At 57.2% G+C, this 16,762-nt stretch overlaps 1 protein-coding gene across 2 annotated transcripts in view; it reads right to left on the bottom strand.

The window, feature by feature from the left end:
- Positions 1–3,650: 3,650 nt before the first annotated feature.
- NCKAP1L (NCK associated protein 1 like) overlaps positions 3,651–16,762 on the bottom strand; it is a 53,541-nt gene continuing 40,429 nt past the window's right edge. For both annotated transcript variants that reach the window (XM_038577864.1, XM_038577865.1), the window contains 9 exons: positions 15,036–15,133; positions 14,822–14,915; positions 14,566–14,648; positions 13,990–14,070; positions 11,010–11,103; positions 9,946–10,062; positions 9,244–9,353; positions 7,250–7,339; positions 3,651–4,162 (listed from right to left, as the gene is read on the bottom strand). In XM_038577864.1, coding sequence (XP_038433792.1) covers positions 4,001–4,162; positions 7,250–7,339; positions 9,244–9,353; positions 9,946–10,062; positions 11,010–11,103; positions 13,990–14,070; positions 14,566–14,648; positions 14,822–14,915; positions 15,036–15,133 — 929 coding nt within the window. In that variant the 3' untranslated portion in view covers positions 3,651–4,000. The remainder of the gene's footprint in view (positions 4,163–7,249; positions 7,340–9,243; positions 9,354–9,945; positions 10,063–11,009; positions 11,104–13,989; positions 14,071–14,565; positions 14,649–14,821; positions 14,916–15,035; positions 15,134–16,762) is intronic.

Below are 16,762 nucleotides of genomic sequence, written 5' to 3'. Positions count from 1 at the left end.
CTCCTCAATCTCTCCAGAGCTGCAAACTCAGCTCAAGTTAACTTCTGGCTTCCTCACCCTGCAGCCTGGCCTGTGCTCCCGCTTCCTGCTCAGGTGGGAGGGAGAGTACTTGACAACTCACGGAGGTGTGGGGGCTGAGGGGGGCTCATCTTCATCTCTTTTGATGACAGGTACTTAGGAGGAGCGGGAGGCCCAGGGAGGGGACGGGAGGCACAGTCTTCCCCCAACCTCGTGAGTGCATTTCAGCCATGTGCCAGCTTCTTCTCGGAGTCAAACTTTGTTGGAGAAGAACGGAGAGAGGCCTTCCTTCCCTCCTGGGCCCCGGTGCCCAGCAGCCGCTGTTCTCCCCCTGGCAGGCGGAGGCCCGCAGGTGACAGCCCCGGGCCAGGCCCGGCCGCTCCGTGAACCACCTGGGTCGCGGGAGCTGCGTGGCACCGCCCAGAGGAAAGGGAGCTCGGCTGCCAGCATGTCACCCCGGGCCTGGTGGGAGGGGGCGTTCCATCTCATCGCCGCACACAGCTAATGGAGGTTCTACTGAAACCACGGCACTAATGAAACTGCTGAGGCTGGAACCTACTCTTGCCTGCAAGACAAAACGATCAGAGTCAGACTCTCTCCCGGCACCCGGTCCTCACTTCCTTTTAAGGCGTAAATAAAACAAGCCGGGGATGTGAGAGCAGCTGGTTGCGTCCCCAGCTGTCAGGGGTCGGAGGCCCTCCTGGTCAAGAAAGCATAGGGTCCCTACGCGTCCATGAAATGCTCATGGGTCCCTCACGGGACCCGTCCCTTCACCTCTAGACACTCACTTCTTGTTTCAGGTGGTAAAGCCATCGTGCCCTCACCTCCTCCTATGTGCTCATTCTGGAGCCTCGGGATCCTAACAACCAAGTCTTCCCAGATGGCCAAGCAGTCTGGTCAGGTAGAAATGATCCAAGGGATTGGCATCAGACGTGGTCCCGGATCTAGATGTACTGCTAAATGTGTGACCCTCATTAAATCATTAAACGTCTCTGAATCTGTGTGCTGGCCTAAAACAGGGAGGCCTTCCCTGGCTCCCCTGCAGAATTGTCATAAAGGATGTGAGAGCACTTCGAAAAAGCACGCATCTTAGAGAAACGTGCGTGTAATTGCAGGTCTGTAAAAAGATGCTGCTTAAAAAAAAATGAAGTAAAAAAAGTAAAAATTTTAAAAATTAAAAAAAAGATGCTGCTTGCAATGACTTTTTTTTTTTTTTTTTTTTTTTTTTTTTTTTTTGCAATGACAACGTTTTAGAAAAGGAGAACAGGGATCCCTGGGTGGCGCAGCGGTTTGGCGCCTGCCTTTGGCCCGGGGCGTGATCCTGGAGACCCGGGATCGAATCCCACGTCGGGCTCCCGGTGCATGGAGCCTGCTTCTCCCTCTGCCTGTGTCTCTGCCTTTCTCTCTCTCTCTGTGTGACTGTAATAAATAAATTAAAAAAAAAAAAACTAGAAAAGGAGAACAGATCTCTGCTGCCAAGGGGAAGGGAAGGGGAAGGGAATATGGTTGCAAAAAAAAAAAAAAAAAAGCAACGTGAGGATCCTTGCGGTGACTAACCTGTTCTGTATCTTGACCGTGGTGGTGAGATACGGCACAAACCGACACGTGAAAACGCTGTTACGGAACTAAATACATATACACAGAGCAAGGAGTGTGAGTAAAACTGGGGAATCTGGATTAGATCATGACATGCTATTATTAGCATAATACCCTCTAGTTCCATCCATGTCATTGCAAATGACAAGATTTCATTTTTTGATAGCTGAGTAGTATTCCATTATATATATATATATATATATATATATATATATATATATATATATGGCATATATGGAAGTCGGCATCTCGGTAATGAGAGTACACTATGGTTACGCAAGATGTCACCTACGGGAGAAACTGGTAAAGGTATAGAAGCTCTCTCTGTGTGCTTTTTTTTTTTTTTTTGGTTGACACAATGTCTCTGTTGTTTCTTATAAGTACATGTGGATTAACTATCTCAAAAAAAATTTTTTTTATATATTTTTTATAAGCTTTATGCCCAACATGGGACTTGAACTCACAACCCTGAGATCGGTGCCCAGCCAGGCACCATTCTCTCAATAAAAAAATTTATTTTTTAAAGATTTTATTTTTTAAAGATTTTATTTATTTATTCATTCATGAGAGACACACAGAGAGAGAGAGAGGCAGAGACACAGGCAGAGGGAGAAGCAGGCTCCATGCAGGGACCCCGACGTGGGATTCGATCCCGGGACTCCAGGATCGTGCCCTGGGCCAAAGGCAGGTGCTAAACCGCTGAGCCACCCAGGGATCCCCTCAATAAAAAATTTAATTAAAAAAAAATGTATCAGGTCTACCCTCTCTTCCCCTGCAGCAACGTGTCTTGCGGTCCTCCGGGAGACTCCTCTCAAGGAGCTCTACAGGTACGTGGAAGAGGGTCTCCATGTCAAGGATAAGATCCCAGCGGAGAGATAAGGGCCTAGGAAGAGTTGCTAAGAGGCTCCCGAGCCCTTTCATCCTCATCAACTTTGCCCTCAGCCTCCAAAGGCCTGACCCTGAATCACTCCTCGAGAACGTAATGTGCTCCGCAGCCAGGAAGCTGGATGCTCTGCTGCTTCTGCCCTAAGGACCACTCATGGTTGAGAAAGACTGACGTATCGGTGAGGAGTACCGAGTTAAAAAAAAATAAATAAAAAAAGTATTGACTAAGCCCGGGTCTTGAGGGAAAAAAAAAAAAAAAAAAAGATCAAACATGCACACAAAAGGCCAAAACAGCGGTCACACGGCTTTAAGAAACCCCCGATGGTTTTGTGGAAAACCAACAATTGCTTCCTTTTTATCGTGGGAGGGTGGACGTGACCCTAATCAATCAACTGGTTAGTCGCGTATGCCCGTTTCAACCGCTCTGGACCTGTGACACCGGGTCTGTCGCTCCAGTTCTCCCCGGCCACGGGGGCGCAGAGGGGACGGGCGGGGCCGCTGCGTCCTGCCGCCGAGTTCACCAAATCCGGTTCAGTGCTATCCTGAACGCCCCAGGCACTGTGACACTCGAAATTCTAATTAGTGCAGAAAAGGGCTGAGTTGAAACAGCTTGTACTCCCTCAAGTATACCCACTCTCAGGGCCCTATAATCTAATGAGGTCTATGAAATTTAAGATCTAGGGGAGAAATCCCTGCCTGGAGCAACAGCTGTACCCAGGATGACAAGGGGATTTGGGTTAAACTAGTGGCTCCGGATAGGAGGGAGAGTACCCCCGAGTGATCTGGGAGGGAGACCCACTGACTCTGATCCCATTAGTTGTCACGTGGCCTAGAATTAGCTAGACTGACCCTCTGCTCTGGGTTGTAGGGACGCCACAGGAAAAGCAGGAGGGGTTACAGCTACGCAGATGGGAGAAGGTGCTCGTGCTCATTCCCTACAAGGGGGGGGGGGGGGACAGGGACGGTCTCTCAAGAACACCTGTTGCCCCTGGAGGCAGCAGAGCTGGAGGCAGAGGGAGAGCCCCACAAGGAAAGGGGAGCTCCTTTGCTCCTACTTTGCAGGAGGAGCCAGCTGGAGGTTTGCTGAACACGTTCGGGAAAGGAAGAGAGGAGATAATCGTCCTAATGAATGTGCAGGAGACAATAGCAGCTCCAGTGGGAGGATTATAAGCTCATTATGCTTTAATATGATGATGGATCATCCCTGCCCGCCAGCACCATCCTCGGAATGGTGATGAAGGTCGAGACACCCGTGCCGGTCGCAGCTCAAGCGCTTGTCACCGCAAGAGAACAAACGTACCCGTGTGTCGCTCGTGCCTCTCGCGGCAAAACTGCACGCACGTGGCCCCAATTCCCGGACTTTTCCCGCAGACCGCCCCCCACCCGCACCCCCGGCCAGCCTGCCCCGCGTCCCCGCGTCCCTGGATTGTCCCCCGCGTGTCGTCCGTTCCTCAGCTCTGGCTCCCGGGCCCATCCATCCCTCGAATAAACGGCTATAGTGTCACGGGGTTAGGGGGTCCGAAGGGCCCCTCAGTGGGTACTGGCTGCCACTCGGTTCAGGTAGGAAGGCCCGGGACACCTCCCGGTAGGCATTGCGAAGCAGGACGTAAGGGAAACAGGACTCCAGCATGTCCAGAGTCAGGAAGGAGGACTCCTCCACCACCTGGAAGACAGGAGGCCAAGAGATGAGAACCGCGGGCGGGTGGGCGGGCGGGCGGGCCTCGGGGATGCCCTGTTCCTCCCAACCCGTCCCGTCCCGTCCCTGGGCCTTGGGGCCTCGGAGCTGCAAGTGGACGCGGTTCCCAATCACACTCCCCGCTTGTCCCCTCACTCGAGTAGAGCAAGGCGGCCCTTCGGCTCCGTTCTAACGGCCCCAAGGCCCCTCATCAGCGTTCAATGAAGGGCCCGGCAGCGGGCGGCAGCGAGGAGCCGTCGGAGCCTCCCTTCTCTCCCATCCTGGATGCCGCACCAGCGTGTGTGGGCAGCACCGAAGCAGGTGCGGCTGCACAGGAGCACCGGTGACACGGCTTCACGGCCGAGGAGACAGTCACCACCGCAGGCCCAGAAAGCAGGGCCTGGAAGCCACGCGGGGCCTCCCGTGCCGGGCTCAGCAGCCTCCCTCCCTCCAAGCGGTGCTTGGGGAGCAGTGAGGATGCTGCAGAAGGGAGCGGGCATGATTAATTAGTTTAATTAGAAGCCTGTGCGCTGTGGCAATCCAGCAGCCCCCGGAGCCTAGCAGGAGGGTGGCTCGAGATGCCCGGGAAGACGCGGGCAGTGGGGCGCGGCAGGAGGCGCAGGCACATTAGCCGAGGGCCCTACAGCCTGCCGTTGGGCTGCGGGGTCCCCGTCCCCGAGGGAGGAGCAGGGTGTGTGCCCTTCAGTGCCCCCTGCTCCTCGCCCAGCAGACTGTGGGACTAAACACCCTGGAGAGAAGGGTCCCGAGTCCTCCGGCGAGTCACACACACGCCCCCGCCCCCCAGGGACGTCTGGGGTTTCAAATCCTGAAAATGCACCCGACCCAGAGGATTTAGCGTATCTGCTCTACGGCGGCTCCCCGTGCAGTCCTCTCACGCTTCCGAGCGCGTAGGAGTCTGGGTCCTCAGATACGGGCGCGCACGGCCGGTTGCCGCAGGCTGCACCCGGGGAGGCCGCCGCTCATGGCTCACGGCAGCCCCCACCGGAGGCCGGGGGAACACAAGGGCTTTCTTGCTGAGCAAGACTTCCAAACCTTAAGCCAGGAGGGGGAGAAGGTGTCTTCTCTAGGATATGAGCCCCAGGTACAAGGAGATGAGTGGCGGCTTCTAGAAGGATCCAAGGGCCCGAGACTTCCCATTGTTCGCTCCATCAAGCACGGAACACCTCGGGGCTCCTCACTGGAGGAAATTCCGGCAGCAAAGGCCGAGACCCCTGGGCTCTCATCCCAAGTCCGCCCACGTATTTGGGGGGAGACCCTGAATGCCACCTTCCCTCCCTCCCCTCAGCTCCTTCACCTACAGATTATACGGACCGGACCTGGGCTGATTCCGACGTCTAGGGTTCCATGATCCTGAGTCCTCCCCTGCCCGGGAACCCCCTGCCCCGACGGGCTGCAGCGCTGGGGGTGGGCCGGCCCAGCCTTGCAGCCAAGACGGAAAGACCCCGGGAGGCGAGCGTCTGGCCAGGCCCGGCCCAGTTCCTTCCTGTATTTCCACTGGGAACATTTGCATTCAAATTGCTTTGCAGCAGCTAGTGCCCAGGTCTCTCCCTCGAACAAAAAGCACCTGGTCCTAGCCTTGGCCTCCCACCCACACGTGAGGGGCAAGGAGGCACGGCCGAGGGGCAACAGGGCACCACCCACAACCTTGCAGAGGCGAGAACCGCCCAGGAAATGGCCCAAAAAGTAAAAGGAGCGGCAGAGAGCGGCCCAGCACTTGCTGAGCATGTGGCACGTACCAGGCACCGTCACCAGCACCTTCCCACGAGGCGGGATTATTGCCGCCTTTCATGGGTAGAGGGTCGGGGTCTCAGGGAGGGTCGTCCACTTGTGCGGGGAGTGCGCTCCGGGCACCCGCCCCCACCCGCCTCCCGTGGCCTCGCCGCCCACTGCACCCCCCCTCCCCGCACGGCCTCTCCTCTCGTCTCCATCCTGGGCCTTAGCCCAACGGAGGCCCTTCCTGGCTGCGCGCAGCTAAGCCGCAGACCCTCCGGGCGCCGCGGGGAGTCCCCGGCGTGCCTGCCCCCGACGTCTGCGGGCCTGGCCGGAGGTGCACATGCAAACCTCCGCAGCGTGTGACTAGAGACCCAGCAGGATCTTGTATCCCTTGACCCTCACAATCTACCCTTATATTTCCGTGAAAGGCCAGGCTTGAATTCAGAACTCCCGGGCCCCTCAGCGTTCCGCACGGAGCAGCGTGGAGGGGACCGGCCCGGCTGCGGCATTTGGAGGCACACGCATCCGGACTCCGGCCACAGACCCCGCACTAGAGCTCTCCGTGCGGCCGCCCCGACGCACCTGGGCAGCAGGCCGTGCGCAAGGCCCGCAGGTAGGCCGCGGCCACCTAGAGACTCTGACGGGCCGAGGAAGCTTTAGTGCGGACTCGGAGCTGGAGCACAGCCGCCCCCCGAGGCCAGAGAGGGGCCGGGCTGGGAGCCCCTGCCGAAGCATCTCAGGGCGCCAGTAACCTGGGAATCAGACTGAGAGCGAAGGAGTGAGTAAGCGTGTCGGAGAGGAAAACAGGGTCATGGGGAAAAGTTTTTTTTTTTTTTTTAAGTTAACTGAGTCAGAGTTCCCAGAACTTTCTGCCAAAAGCAGTGAAAAGCCCACAGCTTGGGAAGAAAGAGATGGCAGGCGCTGACTCACGGCCCACCCGGCTCTGTGTCTTGGGCTCTGCAGCTAACCGCCCCTCCTAGGAGCCCCCCTCCGCTCCCCGCCGCACCTCCAGCTCCGACGGACAAGGCACGTGGTGGCGGGACGTGCGCAAGCGGAATCAAACATCAAACGTGACCTGGCCACGGGGCGCGGACACAGCGCCCCCGCCCTCTGGGTCGGACATGATACGGCAGGTCACCGGGCGCCGTCCGCCAGGACCAGGCCGGCCCCGAGGACTCGGCCCCGAGGACCCTGCCCCGGGGTCGGCGGACCCGTCGGGCACCTTAACCGGAATGTGCGGCGGGCACCCGGGAGCCGCAGAGGCCGCCGCGTCCCCCCACCCCGGAGGTGCCCCGGGCCTCGGCTCTCTCGGCCCCGGACCAGCCCGAGGCACCCACGTACCAAGCGCATGAGCAGAGAAATGGATTCCCGATTCCTGGTCTTCAGCTTGTCGGTCTCTTGGCCCAGCTGCAGGAGGCTGACGGAGGCCACCTGTGGGGGAAGCGCTTGTCAGCAAGCGGAGCCTTTGGGAGGTCAGAGGAGGACAACCTCAGGCCACAGGAAGAGCAGGAAAGATCAGGGGGGGGCTGGGAAGTGCTGGGGTGCGGGGAGGCTCTGGAGAGGCGCCGGCCTGTGAGCAGGAGGTGGCCCGACTGCCGGGGCTGAGGACAGAAGCCGGAGCAAGAGCTCATCTGCCCCCGCAAGCAGCCTTGGCTGGGCCTGGGGCTCCCACCGCAGCGGCCTCCCCCTGCACCGAGACCGCCTGGGCCTCTGATTGGGGCGCTGCAGCCGCGCTCCGTATCCTCCTCCTGTCACCTCCCGAGTGCCCGTCCTCTGCGTTTACCTCCAGGCCCCAGCAGGTCGTGACTGTAGCCCCAGCCCACGTCCCTCTCGGTGCAAACAAACAGGGTAAGGTCGGGGGCGGGGGTCCCTCCTCACCCCCCTAGGGATCTGTGCAAGTGTTCATATCGAGGGTGCCCAGAGCCCCGCGGGTTGGCTGGCTGGCCCAGTTTACACGCAGGCCCTCTACCTCCGCTCCCAGGACAACGTAGGATGCCCAAGAGAATAGGGTCGGGCGTGTTTCCTCCTAAAGGAAGCAGACGAGGCCCCACTTCTAAGGCAGGCCCGTGCTTTGCGAAGGAATAAGCTCCCCATCGCCGAGGGTGCTCCGGGCAGCAGCGGGTGATGGCCCAGGTATCAGAAGCGCAGGGTGGGAACTCCTCCACGGAGGCCCCGAACAGAAACCTCCTGGGCCTCTTTCAGCAACGGAAAGAGATTACTTACGCTGTGTATTTCCAGAGGCAAAACCAAGATCAATGGTGATAGTTACAGGGAGTCAGACTTTGGCTAAAAATGGCTCCTAAAACAATCTTTTCCTCACACAAATTGGACGTGACCTACGGTAGGTGGGTTACAAGCTCCAGTCCTAGAAACGGAGACGGGTGTTCTCGTAGGGAGATCCCCCGATGGAGGCAGCAACAACACCTGGGGACTTGGAAATGCAAATTTTCCAGCCGTGCACGTCAAATCTACTGAGTCAGAAATCCCCCAGGTGATTCTGATTTATGCTCAAGTTGGAAAAATGTGAAAAAAAAGTTTGATGTTTTTAGGTCAGGATTAAAGGCAGAAAGTGGGGGAGGGCGCCCGGGTGGCTCAGCGGTTGTGTGACCCTGGGGTCCTGGGATCGAGTCCCGCGTCAGGCTCCCTGCATGGAGCCTGCTTCTCCCTCTGCCTGGGTCTCTGTGTCTCTCATGAACAAATAAATAAAATATTTAAATAAAAACAAAGCTGGAAAGGGCCTTATAGGCTCTAAAACTTGGCGTCTCCGACTTGATTGTGCATCAGATCCCCTGGAGACCTTATTAAAAACAGAGGCGTGGGGGCGCCTGGGTGGCTCAGTCGATTAAGCGTCTGATTCTTGATCTCAGATCTCAGTCTCTTAATAGAAATAAACAATAATTCATTCTTATTTTTAAATTAATTGTTTAAAAAAAAAAACAGAGGCCTGGGCTCTCCCTGGAACATTCCAACCTTGCACGTCTGGCTCAAGGATCAGGAGTCTGTATTTCAACAAGCTCCCTATAGGATATTCTACGGCACCCCAAGGTAATGAATGGCAGATTCGGCGTCACCTCCCTATTGAACAAATGGGCAAAACGAGGCCCCCGAAGTTCGGCTCTTCAGAGCTCCCACAACCTCTTACTGGCAGATCCAGAACCACGACTCACGATTCACGGACTCAGTCCAACGCTCTAGGTGATCAGGTGGAGGCTGACACCTCCGGCCCTTCACAGGGTGGCCCCTTCCTCACGGAATGAATTAGGTGACAGGTTGGCCTCCGGGGCACCCAGCAACCGCATCTGGGGACTTAAGCCATGTAGCCCGGGGCCACTCACCACCAGAAACTCCTTGAGGTGCGTCTCGATGTTCTTGTTGTAGAGCGTGAAGAGGGCAGCGGACACCTGGATGATGGCTTTGGTCAAGCAGTGAATGTTGTTGTTGTAACCTGGGTCATGATTGACAGAAGCGGGGAGAAGCGAAGGGGACGCGTGAGCCGCGCCGGGCTGGCCCCGGCTGGTACCCTCAGCCTGTTCAGGGGAGACCCCCGCCCACCCCCCGCCGGCCGTTTGACACCAAAAGGACGAGGAGGCATGTGGGGAATGAGATCCCTGAGAAATATGAGGCGATTTTTGGATATTAGGAGAAGGATGATCCTTAAAAAATTCCACCGGGATTGAATTTTGCGGATAGTTCGTTCTCTTTTTTTTTAATATTTTATTTATTTATTCATGATAGAGAGAGAGAGAGAGAGGCAGAGACACAGGCAGAGGGAGAAGCAGGCCCCATGCAGGGAGCCCGATGTGAGACTTGATCCCAGGTCTCCAGGATCACGCCCTGGACCAAAGGCAGGCGCTAAACTGCTGAGCCCCCCGGGGATCCCCAATAGTTCATTCTCAAGTGTCTTTTGAAACAAAACTACACCTGAGTCAGAAGTCTGGCTCCTCCCGGCAGAGGTTTCCATCCCATCCCCCGGCCCCAGGAGCCTGGAGAAGCGCACGGGTCCCTCCAAGGGCTGCAAGCGCTGCCGGCCTACTTACCGTCCTTCTCGATGCTGAAGAAGGAAGCGGGGTCGGTGGCCAGGAGCGGGAGCGAAGCGGCCAGGAAGACCAAGAGCAAGCAGGCCACCTTATACTCCTCCTCGGGGGATGAAGTATCTGGTAGGACGGGAGAGGACAGACGGTGAGGCCCGGGCCTGCGCAGCTCTGTTCCCAGGACTGCCCGAGGGTCACGGGACAAGCGCCCAGGAAACACTCGGTAAAGCGGGCGAGCCCTTCCTGCTCAGGGGCCAGGACCGGCCCATGGAGGCCTCCTCCGGCCCCTGGAGCAGAGCTCTTAGCCGACGTGTGGCCCGAAGACACGCGGGCGGCCTGCAGGGGGGAAGGGGGGAGGCAGCAGGGAGAGGCAGGCGTCCCCCCGAGCAAGAGAGAAGGGCCAGTCTGGCCACGTTGAGAGGGCTGAATACCAGCCCCTTGGTGTCATCCCGCTCCGAGTATGGGGAGGAAAACGGGAAAAGTAAGAGAAAACGGGAGGCCGCACAAAGAAGCCAACAGTGTCAAGGTGATTCTTACCTTTTGTTGTTGTTGTTAAGATTTTTTATTTACTTAAGAGAGAGCAGAGTGAGTGAGAACACGAGTGGGGGGAGGGCAGAGGGAAAGGGAGACGGAGAAGCAGGCTCCCCGGCTCGCCGAAGCCCAGCATGGGGCTCGATCCCAGGACCTGGGACCATCACCTGAGCCACAGGCAGACAGAGGCCCACCCGACCGAGCCCCCGCCTGCAGGAGGGGGGAGCCCGACACGCTGCGGAACTCAGATGCCGCTCCCACTCCGCCGCTTCATCTGCATTCCTCTGATTTCCCCTTCTAGACCCTGAGTCCCTCTGGGTACTGGTTGCACATCAAAGAGTTCGCATTTTTTAGCAGACTGACAGGTCAGCCCGTCACGACCTGGCTGCGACTCTAAATTGCCTGGGGCTCGGGGACCACACTTTAGGTCTTTCTTTAGCTCCCCGCTTGTACCCTCTGAATTGACGACCCCAAATTGACGTCTTCCCACCTGAAAATACGGCCCGAGCCCTCCCCCCGCCCGCTTTCCTCAATTTTACCAGCTTTCAGGTTGGCGATGGCAGCCACCAGGGCTGGGTCAATGTCGCAGCCCACTCCTGCAGCAGAGGCCAGCTCGAAGATACTCAGGGTCACCTAGGAGAGGGGAAAACCGCATCCTGGACGGGGCTCCCAGGAGAGGCGCCTGGGCGTTGGGATCCCTGGACCCAGATCTTAAGCTTCGGGCGTGCGCTCTGGTGTTCTAGGGATCCTTTCCCGGCTCTCCCTTGCCTACGGGGAAAGCACAGGTGCTGGCGTCTGGCGTCAGCGCTCGATGCTCCACAGGACAGACTGACTTCCTCAATCTCCTTTCCCCAAGTGCTTCCTACAATCCATGCAGCAGGCGACTCCGGCCTCACTTCCACGCCTCGGGGCATGTGCTCTCCTCCCGTCCTGTCCTCGGCTTATAGGGACACCCATCCCTCGAGGCTTAACTCAAATCTCAGGTCGTCTGTGAAGCCCTCCTTGAATCCTCCGGCCCAACCCGTCTCTACCGCGGGGTTCGCATGGATCACACACAGGCCTGGTATTGGCAGCTCTCTTTTCCGACAGGAGGTGAGACCTACGGCTTATCTCACCGCCTAGAAAACGACCCTTTAAAGCCTCCAATAAATAAATAAATAAATAAATAAATGAATGAATGAATGAATGAATGAATGAATAAATAAATAAATAAAGTAAAAAATAAAATAAAACCTCCCGGCTTCTGAGGGGAGATAAAGGCCTTGGAGTGAGAAGATCTGGGTTCAAATCCCAGCACCGCCCCTTTCTAGATGTGTGGCCTTGGCTAAAAGCTGCTTCGCCTCTTTGAGCCTCAGTTTTCTCATCTGTAGAACTGGGATAATAATACCTCCCAGAGCTGTTGTGGAGATTAAACTAGACCACATGTACCCTACACACTCAGAGTCCATAACGGACCAATAGACGTCATGCCTTTACCCTCTTCCTTTATCTCAAAGCCAGAACATGTGTACTTCTTTTTCTCCTCTTGGATGTTTTTTTTGTGGGGTTTTTTTTTTTTTTTTTTTTTGGTTTTTAAGGATTTTATTTATTTATTTGAGAGAGAGAGAGTTAGAGCGAGAGCAGGGAGAGGGGCAGAGGGAGAGGGAGCTCCATGCAGGGCTGGATCCCGGGACCTGGGATCCTGACCTGAGCTGAAGGCAGGTGCTTAACCGACTGAGCCCCCAGGCGCCCCACTCCTCTTCAGTTTCTAACACAAGGCTAAGCTCATAGAAGGCATTCGATCAATATTTATTGATGGAAACTTGACTCTCTTGTACTTAAAATCAGGTTCCCGGGAAATAGCCCCACACCCCTACTCCCATGCCAAACGTTTAGACCTCACGTGAGATTTTTTTTTTTTTTTAAATCACTTTGTTTTTTTGTTTTTTTGTTTTTTAAGTAGGCTCCATGTGGGCCTAGAGCCCAACATGGGCTTGAACTCATGACCCTAAGATCAAGAGTCAGATGCTTAACCAACTGAGCTACCCATGTGCCCCCTTTAAATCACTTTGAAATGTTCTGAGAGACGGAGCGCCTGGGTGGTGCAGTCAGGTGAGCGTCCCCCTCTTGCCTTTGGCCCGGGGCGTGATCTCAGGGTCGTGAGATCGAGTTCCAAGTTGGGCTCCGAGCTCAGCACGGAGCTCCGTCCGCTGGACGCATGGTCTCTCCCTCTGCCCCTCCCGCCCCTCTAAAATAAATAAGTAAATTATTAAAAAAAAAAAAAATGTTGCAAGAGAACAAGGACCGTTGTTTCAGTTGTTTCAAGAGTAGACAACCGAGTGGGGTGTCTCACGCAACGTGCCCTACGGCCGCACCAGTCCACCCACGGACCGCAAAGCCTCGCCGGGCCCTGCTCTGCCCTTTATTTAAGTCTCCGTGCTCAGGGCAACCACGGCGGGGGAGACGGGGACCCGCGCACAGCCTGGGTGTTCCGGAGGAAGGGAGGGAGGACTGCAGGGAGTCCTATTCTCTGTTTCCCTAATCGGCGCACCCCCTGAGGCCTAACAGAATCTGCCGGACACGGGGACAGGCCGGACAGGCCGCATCCTCCCTTCTCTGCTCCCACCTGCTAAGCTGATCCTAACACTCAGTGGCGCCAGGAGCCCCCGACAGCCCGCAGCGCGGCCCAGCATCAGCGGCTGTCAGAAAGCCCGGTTCAACCGCACGCGCAACACCAAACCCACCGGGCTTCGACGGCCGCTCCACCGGGCAGACAGAGGGGAGATGTCGCGACTCTTCTGATCTCAAGGGAAGGACGTTTTCCTCGACATCTAACTCCATGCCCCCTGCGAGCCGACTCCCTGCTACTCTCAGACCTCTGTCCCCGAGAGGGACCCACTGTAGACAAGCGGCCGGCCCTCGCGTTGGAAGGCCCCGTCCCCAGGCGGGACCTGGGCGGCAGGGAGATGGCCCTTTTCCTGGGAGCCCGCAGAAGCCTCTGGTCCTTTCTCCATCTCCGTAGCAACTGGGGGCCTGAGCCGGGCGACACGGAGGTGCCCAAAGGTTTCAGAACCAAGAGACAGGAAACGCCAGGAAAGGGAAACTGAGGGCAGGCAGGGTGGCTGGGGACGGAAGCAATAAATCTTTTTACAAAGAAGGGCCTAAGCTCCTGCTTGAGGAGGGGCCGTGTTTGCACGAGGTTGGGTATCCTGTGCCCACTCGAGGTGGACACCGACGGACACTAGCCTAGATCTCCGCCTGTCCCGGGAGCGGCTCCCCAGCTCCTGCAGCTCAGCCCAGTGCCCCGGCTCCCCATCCCCGAGTCTCCCCAGCGCCACCCTCGCTCGCTCGCTCTCCAGGAATATTATCTGACCAGCGCTCTCGCTCCACAAAATCTCCGCCGGTGCGTCCCTATTCAAAGGCTGGCTCAGCTCCCTACAGTCTTCCTCAGAGCCCCCGTCCCCTCCCCTTACAAGATCCTGGCCACGTCCTCCTCGACACAGATCTCCCGAGGGGATTGTACTTCACACGGTCCCGTACCTTGATGTCTGTGTCCGCGGTGACAAACTCCTTCAGGCACTCAATGGGACCCATAAGGAACGGGCAGTGGGAGGAGAACACCTGCAAGAGGAGAAGACACGAGGGTCCCCAGGGAGGTGCCAGTACCTTCAGAGGCAGATGGACACGAACATAAAAAGGGCCTGGACTTGGGGCCCCGGGGTGGCTCAGCGGTTGAGCATCACCTTCGGCCCAGGGCGTGACCCCAGGGTCCCGGGATCGAGTCCTGCATCGGGCTCCCTGCGTGGAGCCTGCTTCTCCCTCTGCCTGTGTCCCTGCCTCTCTCTCTGTGTCTCTCATGAATAAATAAATAAAATCTTTTTTAAAAGCGGGGGCCTGGACTTAGAGGGACCCAGCCAGCCTCCCACACTGCCCCTCTCGCCATGCCTCCGGGGTCCTCCACTCATCATGCCCCACGGCCCTTGCAGGACCTCCACCAAATCAAGCTCCTTCTTCCTTCTTTTCCCTCAGTGTTCACCGTGTGTTTCTACCACGTCTCATCCCAAGCCTACCCTCGCAGGCATCTGATCCCGGGGCAGCCCCGACCCCCCGGCTCACCTCCCGAAGTCCCTCCTGGGCCATGGCCCTGAACGTGAGGATGACCCCAATGATGGTCATGCGCTTCAGCACGTTATCAGCCCCTGAGGAGAACGAAGAACATTAGGAAAGTAGACGTTAGGGCCACAGCGATGGGTTCGCTCCTGCAGACCCAGCCTAGCCGCCCCCCCCCCCCACCGGATCTTCCCGCGAACCCCGTCACCCGTCATCCGCAGGGCCGTGCCGCAGCTTCCTCTCCTGTCAGGGAGGTGCTCACCTGTCAGCTGGGGCAGCAGGGAAGCCATCAGGTCCGCCTTGCTGAAGTTGGACCGGATCTGAACGAGCACGTCCATGTTTTCCACCACCAGCTTCTGCAGCGGCACCCGGAGACATGACGCAGGAAGAGACCAAGTCGCGGTGGCCCCGGCCCCCACCCTGCCCTGCCCCCGTCTCCTGCCCATACCCCTCTCCCGGGCCCAGCTCCCACGTACCTTCAGCTCCACAATCTGAGAGGTCACGTGCCACATCAGGTTCTCGCTCAGGAACTTCATGCCATAGGGGCCCAAGAGCTCCGCCAAGGCCCGCATCTCTGCAAGAGAGTTACAGACGTCCCGGGGCGGGCGGGGGGCAACAGGCGCGGGGTAAGCGAACGCGTGCGGTGTCCCCCATCAAGGAGAGGAAGCGGGAAGCTGGGGGGCAAAAGTGGCCTGGGATCCACTCGGGTGGCGGGTCTGGCCGGCCCGTGGGACGGACGACCTCCCGGCTGCTGCGCACAGACGTCTGCAGACGGCATCTCCTCCGCGCTCTGCCGGCGTCTGTGCGCCCCCGAGCGCCCTTGGGCGGCACCTGGGTGTTGCTCTCGCGGGCAAGCTGTGCGACCCCCAGGACAGGTCGGGCCTGGAGGCACTGACCCTTCCTGGGCCTCAACTTACTTCTCTGTAGAGCGAAGAAAGTACGATCTGCCCTGAATTCTTCAGAGTTGGTACATAAATAAGGTACCATCCTGAGATAAGGTACCACCCTAAAAAACTTGCGGTATTTACGACAAAAGGGCTATTGGTACGATAACCCTTAACAGCCCCCGAGGCCTACGGCACAGGCACATCGTTCTGGTTCACCAGACACAGGAGAGGGAAGCTCGCCCAAGGTCACTTAACCAAGCCCAGGGCTGGGACCCGAACCCCGCCCGGCGCAATGTGCCGCCCCTTACCGTAGATACCACAACTGGTCCCTCATCTAAGGTCGGGCGTCCTCTATGCTCCCCCTCCGCTCTCCTCACTGTCCAAATCTTCCTCTCCTCCAGCTACCTTTTCTTTTTCATAATCAACACGCGTCCCCAGAATCCCAGGTGTTGTTTCCTCTGAATCCTTCTTCCTCTGGTCCGCCCGGATGCCTGACCCGTCCCTACCCATCCTGCTTCTGGTCCTGCATGAATTGAGTGAAACCTGCCTGGGGAAATCCCGTTAGAAACACTAGCCATGGGCAGCCCAAGTGGCTCAGCGGTTTAGCACCGCCTTCGGCCCAGGGCGTGACCCCGGGGTCCTGGGATCGAGTCCTGCATCAGGCTCCCTGCATGGAGCCTGCTTCTCCCTCCGCCTGTGTCTCTGCCTCTCTCTCTCTCTCTGTCTCATGAATAAATAAATAAGATATTTTAAAAAAATAAAACACAGTAAGAGTTCAGAGAGGAAAGAAATCAAGGCTCACCCTCTAGTCCTTGAAGGCAGGCCCAGTGGATCTCTGCCTCCACCCAGGACGGAGGAAGTGGAACTGGTCAGAGCCCTGTCTGGACGAAACCCTACACATTTCTGGCCTCTCCTATTTACAGTAGGAACAACTGAGCTGAGCGCTAGAAACAACACTTTGCACCGGGGTCAACTTGCTGATGCTAAAATGGCCGGCAGAGAAGAAGAGGAGGCGAACTGCGTGCTCCAGAGGGAAGAGACATGAGCCCCCAGTTGGGATCCACCAAACCTCCTCGCTCGAGTCTTCTCAAATCCAGGCTAGTAACCCTGGGGCATCCTTCTCTTTCCATCTATCTATTTTTACAGTAGCATTGCCCCATCACCATGGTAACTCAGGGAAATTGGGGTGGGGGTGGTAGCAGGGGGAACCAGCCTTACCTCCTGCTGCTAATCAGTTGTCAGCAAGACCTAAAGCTGATTTTAGATGCTGCCTACAGTTTGTGGGTGGAGTTGATGAGAGGGGACATCTGAAACCT

Source organism: Canis lupus, chromosome 27, assembly GCF_011100685.1.
Source record: "Canis lupus familiaris isolate Mischka breed German Shepherd chromosome 27, alternate assembly UU_Cfam_GSD_1.0, whole genome shotgun sequence".
Classification (NCBI taxonomy): Eukaryota; Metazoa; Chordata; class Mammalia; order Carnivora; family Canidae; genus Canis; species Canis lupus.
The sequence above is the reverse complement of the archived record's forward strand: the minus strand, read 5'-3'. Positions and strand labels throughout refer to the sequence as shown.